This window comes from Cebus imitator, unplaced genomic scaffold (assembly GCF_001604975.1).
Source record: "Cebus imitator isolate Cc_AM_T3 unplaced genomic scaffold, Cebus_imitator-1.0 Scaffold42, whole genome shotgun sequence".
NCBI classification, from domain to species: Eukaryota; Metazoa; Chordata; class Mammalia; order Primates; family Cebidae; genus Cebus; species Cebus imitator.
In genome coordinates this window covers 16811145-16819660 of record NW_016107357.1, presented here as the reverse complement: position 1 = coordinate 16819660, position 8516 = coordinate 16811145, and the positions used below count along the sequence as shown (strand labels likewise).

General features: G+C 46.8%; 1 protein-coding gene across 2 annotated transcripts in view; it reads right to left on the bottom strand.

The window, feature by feature from the left end:
* The window catches only part of EDARADD (EDAR associated death domain), a 52248-nt gene extending 48372 nt beyond the window's left edge, over positions 1 to 3876 (bottom strand). Inside the window, exon 1 of one of the 2 annotated variants that reach the window (XM_017526599.2) lies at positions 3547 to 3876. In XM_017526599.2, coding sequence (XP_017382088.1) covers positions 3547 to 3604 — 58 coding nt within the window. In that variant the 5' untranslated portion in view covers positions 3605 to 3876. Of the gene's footprint in view, positions 1 to 2412; positions 3174 to 3546 lie in introns of those variants that run through there. The other variant, XM_017526600.2, reaches the window with a different exon arrangement.
* Between the last annotated feature and the right edge of the window lie 4640 nt (positions 3877 to 8516).

Here is an 8516-nt window from a genome sequence, read left to right as displayed (position 1 = left end):
TTTTTTTGAGACGAAGTCTTACTCTGTCACCCAGGCTGGAGTGCAGTGGGACAATCTCGGCTTACTACAACCTCTGCCTTCCAGGTTCAAGCAATTCTCCTGCCTCAGCCTCCCGAGTAGCGGGGATTACAGGTGTGCGCCACCATGCCCGGCTAATTTTTGTATTTTTAGTAGAGACAGGGTTTCATCTTATTGGCCAGGCTGGTCTCGAACTCCTGACCTCTTGATCTGCCCACCTTGGCCTCCCAAAGTGCTGGGATTACAGGCGTGAGCCACCACGCCCAGCCCATGACACCCTCCTATCATCATATCCTCTGTCCTCTCACTACTCCACATGTGCTGGGAATTTTAAATCCCTTCGTTCCATGTAGCCGGTTTATTCCATGTTGTGCACATCCATTTTGGCTGGGTGGAGTCGACTAAGAATACCATCATGGGAAACTACAGTGCTATTTACTGTCATCTGTGATTGTATTAGCCACCCGCACTAGACCCTGCCTCGTTCCTCAGGGCCTCATAGCACTATTGGCTCAGTGAGGCTTTTTTTTTTCTCCTTCTTTCCTTCTTTCCTTCTTTCCTTCTTTCCTTCTTTCCTTCTTTCCTTCTTTCCTTCTTTCCTTCCTTCCTTCCTTCCTTCCTTCCTTCCTTCCTTCTTTCCTTCCTTCCTTTCTCTCTCTCTCCCTCTCTCTCTCTCTCTCTCTCTCTTTAATACAAATTCTTGCTCTGTCACCCAGGCGACACCTCCTGGACTCAAACGATCCTCCTGCCTCAGCCTCCCAAGTAGCTGGGACTGGTATGCACTGCCATACTCGGCTTATTTTTTTTTATTTTTTGTAGACCCAGGGCCTCACTATGTTGCCAAGGTTAATCTCAAACTCCTGGCCTGAAGCAATCCTCTTGCCTCAGCCTCCCAAAGCTCTGGCATTACAGGTCTGAGCCGCTGCACCCAGCCACTGAGCTTTTTATGCACTGCTGTCACTGCTGAGCTATTTCCCAGCCCCCATCTTGCCTGGTACTGTCGATTTAGGGGGGCCCAAGTAGATTTTACATTTTATCTCTATGCAGTGTATCTCTCTCAAGGTCTTTTTTGAATCCACCCCGCACCCCTACAGTCATCATTTAATGAGATCTGAGACCATGATTAGTCAGATCTAGCCCCAAACACCTCTTGGCACCTTGTCAATTCAGTTCTCAGAAGAGGAGGTGGATGCTAGGGTGAGAGTGGAGTGGCACGGGGCAGTAGGAGGATTTCTCCCTTTGTTTCCCCTTCTATGTTTTCAAACAATAGGTATGGGGATAGGGAAGAATATCTAGACAATGTATTTATTTTCCACATCCAATTGATACAATGTTTACCAATTGCTTAAAGAGGAAGGTAGGTCTTTCTTTGAAGTCTCCAAGAAACTCCCCCAAACCCAGCCATCACAATGCCAACTTAGCTGTTGGGTGTAGACTCCTGACCACCTTCAGACGCACTGTCTCCTTTTAACCGCTGAAGCGGTAATACAAGGATGGAACATTTAAACTCCGCCGCTGCCCAAGCTCAAGAAATGAAATAGGAAACGCGTTTAACTAAACGGTTATATCAGGTTCTGCGTAACTCTCTTCAGTGTTTCCAGCCTCAACAAAACCACGTAAAGCCCCAGTGTACTCTGGGGGACAGATCATTCATTCACTGATGTGTTCAAGAAACACGCATGGAGGTCACCGCCTAGGTTATAGGAGAGGAGAGAGCGGGAACGCCAGGAAAGCAAGGTGTGGGACGGATTTTAGATTCACGTGAGAGAATAGAGAAAAATCTCCACTCTGACCTCGGGTACCAACACACAATATTTTAAAATAAAGACAGAAGTAGAGGTCATTCTAACCACAGATGGGATCTCACAGGTGGGATCGGCCTCTCGGTTCTGCGGTACTATCTGATGAAATAGTTCCCAGGGCCAATGTTTAGACAAACAAAACCATTTCATCAAAGCGCAATGGGCAAGAAAGAGAGGAGAAATGAGAAGGCATGTGAGCTGGGAGACAGAAAAAGCCCGAGAGGAGACAAGGAAATCCACCCCCTTGCGCCCATTTCTGCCAGAGCTTTGCGGGACGTGTCTCAACCTGGCATTTCGAGTCCAGAACAAAAGCAACCCGCGCTGCGGCGCGGGCAAGGGGAGGGCGCGCGGTGGGTGACGCGGCGCAGGGGCCGTGGGGAGCGCGGGAGGGGCGGTCAGCAGCCGCTCGCGGGCCTGGGCTGGGGGCCCCGCGCGACTCCGGGTCTGGCTCCTGGATCGGGGTGGTTGCCCGGCGCCCCTCAATGGTCGCCGAGGCTCGGTCTCGATGGCCCTGCGGCTGCTACGAGCGCCTCCCGAGCTCCGGGCCCGCGGCGCCCGCTCCAGGTGTGGGCACGGCGCTGTGTCCCTTTACCTGCGCGCAGCGGGTCCTCCGGTGAAGCCATGGGGGCGGGTTAGGGGCAAAAGAGCGTCCGAGCGGGGCTGGCCGGCCTCCGGGGCGCGGGAGGACAGTGGGATCACGGAGATGGGCAGTCCTGCGGCTCCTACGCGCCAGGAGCAAACCTCCGCTGCCCCGCGCGCCCTGGCCTTCCTCCGCCTTCTCCTCCTCCCTCCTTCTTCTTCTGCTCGGCTTCTTCCACGAGCTCACTTCCTGCTTTGGCAATTAGCAAAGCCCCTTCGCCGGGCGTCCCTGGGTACCTCCCCCCAGAGGCGCGGGGCGGGAGCCGGAGTGCGGTGACCCGGGGCTGGGAGGCAAGGAGGGCCCCTGGGTGTCCCCGGCGTCCCCAGCGCTCGGAGCGCGCTCCCTGCCTGGTGCCCACGTCCCCCTGGCCCGGTCCCAGCGTGGGGCTCACACGACTGCCGCCCGGGACAGACCGCGAGCGAAGGACTGGCCTTAACAAACGGCTGCAGTCGCGGGTCGCTTTCCTGGCGCCCTAATCACGCCCTCTGCGGAGGCACCAGAACTCCCCTTACACAGGCCTGGGCTGAGATGCCCGCCGGCGATCTGATATTTGAACAATTTCCTGATCTTTAAGCAGCCTCTGCCGCTGCATGATGGCACACGCTGGTACTTTCTATTTTGATTTTTCTTTGGCATTAGACCTCCAGGGTGAGTGCTGCACAAAACGAGTGAAAAGACGTTGCCCGATTCACACGCACAGCCTCTCTAGAAAAAACAGCTTCGGGTTCTCTCGGAAATGCTGATTTCAAATATTTAAAATATTATGTTCAATACCCAGGACTTCAGTGAGAACATGTTGGAATTGGTTATGAAAAATATATTTAAGATTGCTACATTTTAACTAAAGCTATCATCAATCTTAAATCTATTATAGGAAGGCTACGGGCATTTTAAATTTAATAGGAATCTTTGAAGAGCTCTAAATCATCTTTTTCTGCCTTCGCACATAAGAACGGAAAGATAAGTTGGGTGGAAAGAGATAATAGTATTTAGTGTCCAATATATCGGAAAATTATCATAAATAAGCAACTGCTGGCTAAAAACCCAGCTCTTAGAAAGGTAGGAAAACAACAAATGCCTACATACACTCTTGGTGACCAGGTTTAGTGCCTCTCCCCATCTGTTTAGTCGTCCTGAGGCCCATGGGAATCTTGAATCTGCCTTCTTATTCTCTGGAGCTTGCCATGGAGGAAACAAGAGGTTCAGAGAAGATGCTCGCTGGCTATCTAACCAGAGTCAAACGTTTTAGATGAAAGCTCTCTGGGGAATTTGTGAGGGTGGGGGGAGGGATAAACTTCCTCTTGGTCTGCCTTCGGATAGGAAGGGAAATTTTTTTAAGGGTATTTTATCTTAGAATCAATTTGGAGGTTTGGTTTGTGGTTCTTTTTGTAATTCTCATGAAGATGGAATTATTCTGACGTTGACTGCCAGGAAACACCAGTTGAGTGATCTTGTTATCAGCCCAACCTCAAGGATTGCGCCAAAGCTGGTTTGCTTTTTGAAACTCTGAACTGTAATTTTTTTTTATCATTCCCATTCTGCCTTATATCAAATAGAAAACGGATGGTAGAAAGATATTTTAAGGTTTTTTTTTTTTTAAGGAAGATTGACTAGTTATGTAGATTACTATTCCCTTTCATTTTCATTTCCTCTTGACTCCTTTCCTATGAATTGCAATGATCCCCATCATTACCTTTATTTTTCTATGTGCTTTGCAAAGTACAAAGTATGATGCAAATGGGTGCTATTGCTGCTTTTGCACTTTACAAAAAAAGTAATTTAAAAATGATTCTCATTCACCAGAGTTTCCATACCATCAATTGCTGTCACAATATGTCCTTCAACTTTTATTCATCTTGCTGTTCAAGAGTGTTTTAAACCACTGTTGAAAATGGACATTTTTGGGCCAGGTGTGGTGATTCACACCTGTAATCCCCAGCACTTTGGGAGACCAAGGTAGGTGGATCATTTAAGGTCAGGAGTTGAAGACCAGCCTGGCCAACATGATGAAACCCCGCCTCCACTAAAAATACAAAAAAAATTAGCCGGGTGTGATGATGTATGCCTGTAATCCCCGCTAATCAGGAAGCTGAGGCAGCAGAATCACTTGAGCCCTGGAGGCAGAGGTTGCAGTGAGCTGAGATCACGTCATTGCACTCCAGCCGGGGTGACAGAGCAAGACTCTGTCTCAAAAAAAAAAAAAAAAAAAAAAAGAAAAGAAAAAATAGACATTTTTAACATTTCCTGATAATACCCAAACACTCAATCTCAGAGTCATGTGAAAAATTTCATATTTCCATAACTTCACTGCTCTTTGAGTGACCTCCAATTTTCCTTTTCCAATACATGGGATAGTGCATTTGGTAATCATGGAGTCAAACATGCTGGATTTGACTGATGGGACTGTCACGTGTGGTTGTGTTACATTAAGCAAGAAACGATGAGTCTGTAAGTGTCTGCAGGATTGTCAGAATTCACTGAAATAATGTTTATGTGAAAATACTGGCTGGGCAGGGCGGCTCACACCTGTAATTCCAGCAGTTTCGAAGGCTAAGGTGGCAGGATAGCTTGAGGCCAGGAGTTCAAGACCAGTCTGTACAACATTTTGAGACTCAGTCTCTACAAAATAATTTAAAAATTAGCCGGATCCCAGCACTTTGGGAGGCCAAGGTGGGTGGATCGCTTGAGGTCAGGAGTTCAAGACCAGCCTGGCCAACATGGCAAAACCCTGTCTCTACTAAAAATACAAAAATTAGCAGGCACCTGTAATCCCAGCTACATGGGAGGCTTGAGCCCCGGAAGCAGAGGTTGCAGTGAGCCGAGACCGTGCCATTGCACTCCAGCCTGGGTGACAGAGCAAGACTCCATCTCAAAAAATAAATAATACAAATACAAATACAAAAATTAGCCAGGTGTGGTGGCAGGTGCCCAGCTATTTGGGAGACTGAGGCAGGAGAACTGCTTAAACCTGGGAGGCAGGGGCTGCAGTGAGCTGAGACTGTGCCACTGAATTCCAGCCTGGGCATGGAGTCAGACTCCTTCTCAAAAAAAAAAAAAAAATTAGCTGGGCATGGTGGTACATGCCTATAGTCCCAGGTACTCTGGGAGGGTGAAGCAAGAGAGTCACTTGAGCCCAGGAGTTACAGACCAAAAGGAGCTATAATCCTACCACACCACTGGGCGACAGAGGGAGACCCTGTCTCCAAGCAAGTAAACAAACCTAAACTAAGGCCTTAGGTGCAAACAAACCAGATACTTTCCTGCCTTCATTCTTTCCTTGGAATTTAGTTTATTGAGAGAAGCTCCTATTGCCTTTGTTATAAGAAATAAATCAATATTTATTACAGTGTTTATATACAGCATGGAGCAATGGATTGATTGTTTGCATTCATTAATGCAATTTTTAAAATCTCACCCCCTCCCCATGAACAAAACAAAATTCCAAGCCTGGGGAAATCAAAATGAGAAGTCCCTGACTGTGAGGAGTTTGTGGTCAAAAGAGATTTGCAAATATTGCTGTAGAACTGGAGAAATGAAAGTCTAAACCAGGAAAGGTGTGTGTGTGGAAGGAGGCACTGAAGATGAGTGGATGTAAAGTGGCTTGGTCATGACCATCCTGGATTGACGAGTAACCATGGAAGTTTCAGGTGAATTCCGAGGCCTTAATTAATGGGTACAAGGCTGCAGCCATAAGCGTGGAGAGAACTGCTGGTCTCATGTCTTTTCACCAACAGGAATGTGCTGCTTCAACAGGGGGAAACAACAACTCCAAGTACGTTTTGTTAGATTCATCATAACATACATCGTTTTTGTTTATTTTGTACCATTTGAGTAAGCGTTACAGTGAAATTTCTGCAATCTAAGATAAAAAATTAAATTATTGAAGCACATACCTCTTATTTAAAAATATATGTACATTGTATACAGATAAAACTCAGCGCATTGGGCTGCTCAAGTGGGCCTGATCTATAGAGAGTGGCTAGAACCGCAATGGTAAAATATGAATTTAGGAACATAAGTGACACTATGCCTCAGAATGGGGCAGTCCCTACAGTTGAATTTGCTTGATATACCCTTACTGAGTCATATATGATGGAAGATACCCCAACAAGAGTTACTAAGTTCCTGTGTCTCTGCATTTTTGGAACAGACAGTTGTTAAATTTTGCCCAGAGCGCTTACAGGCAGTTGTACTAACTTCTCATACGGGTGCCCAAGTTTTCTTCTTGAGAATCACTGTTCCCATCCTCAATCCATGCGATTAGGTGGTGGCACCATCACCCCTGACTCCTGAGTAGTCCAGGGCTTGGAATATGACTGTTACAGCCTTTCCAGGCATTGCTACAGTGAGTCACTGAGTGCAGGAGGTGTGTGGGATCTTTACAAGGGCAGGGGGATGGGTCTTAAAATAACTAGCCCAAGCCAGGCATGGGGGTGGACGCCGGTAGTCTTAGCTACTTGGGAGGCTGAGCAGGAGAATTGCTTGAATTCAGGAGCGGGAGGTCGCAGTGAGCCAAGATCGCGCCACTGCACTCCAGCCTGGGTGACAGAGCAAGACTCTGTCTCATAATAATAATAATAACCATCCCAAGGGCACACAGCTGGTATGCGGTAGAAGGAAGGAGTAGGAGTGAAACATTTAGGAGAGTCTACACTACCAACCTCCTTGAATGCCAGACAAAAGCATTTGAAACTAGTTTTTAGACAACAGGAAGCCAGTTTTTGAAAAGTGGCATGAGAAAATTGGTGTTTTGGAAGATTAATCCAGCAGCTGTGTAGGATGGAACAGAGCTAGGAGGGAATGCAGGGGAGAGACGTTTAATCCTTATGATACACTGTAATTTATTAGAGTTGAATTTACATCTTCATCCAAATGCAGGAAAAACTCATTCTAGAAATTGTTTTTTCTGTAAGTGATTGCGGTACAGGTGGTACTTGGTTATATGAGTAATTTATTTGGTGGTGGTTTGTGAGATTTTGGTGCACCCATCACCCGAGCCTATACACTGCGCCATATTTGAACTCTTTTATCCCTTGCTCCCTCCCACTCTTCCCCCCAAGTCCCCAAAGTCCATTGCACCGTTCTTATGCCTTTGCATCCTCATAGCTTAGCTCCTACATATTAGTGAGAACACACGATGTTTGGTTTTCCATTCCTATCAGAAAAATTTAAACATTCTTTTGCTTTTTTTTTTTGAGATAGGGTCTTGTCTGTCTCCAAGGCTAGAGTGCAAAGTGTAGTGGCATCATCACAGTTCACTGCAGGATGGTCGTCCTGGGGTTCAGTCAATCCTCCCACCCTCAGCCTCCTGAGTGTCTGGGACTACAGATGTGCCCCACTATGCCTGGCCAATTAAAGTTTTATTTTTTGTAGAGACAAGAGTCTCACTACATTACCTAGGCAGGTCTCAAACTCCTGGGCTCAAGGGATCGACCTGCCTTGGCCTCCTAAAATACCGCGATTGTAGGAGTGAGGCACCATGCCTAGCCTTGTTACTTTCTTAAGCATTCATTATTACATAGGAGTCAATTGCCTTGTAGATTTTGCATAAATACATATAATTATCTGGAAAGGTATATTCCAAAATGTCAACAGAGGCACTGAAGCTTAAATAAGTAAAATATTAACTTTGTGCTGATTTAATTTCTGTTTGTCAGAGGGACAGTATTCCAGTGCATATATTTAAGCATGAATAATTCCTTTTTTTTTTTTTTTTTTGAGATGGAGTCTCACTCTATTGCCAGGCTGGAGTGCAATGGCGTGGTCTCGGCTCATTGTAATCTCTGACTTCTTGGTTCAAGCAATTCTCCTGCCTTAGCCTCCCGAGTAGCTGGGATTACAGGCACACACCACCTCCACGCCCAGCTAATATTTGTATTTTTATTAGAGACGGGGTTTCACCATGTTGGCCAGGCTGGTCTCAATCTCCTGACCTGGTGATCCACCCGCCTCGGCCTCCCAAAGTACTGGGATTACAGGCGTGAGCCACCGTGCCCGGCCTAAGCATGAAGAATTCTTAAAGTTTCCTCTCCTCACTTATGCAACACCGTTCCTCA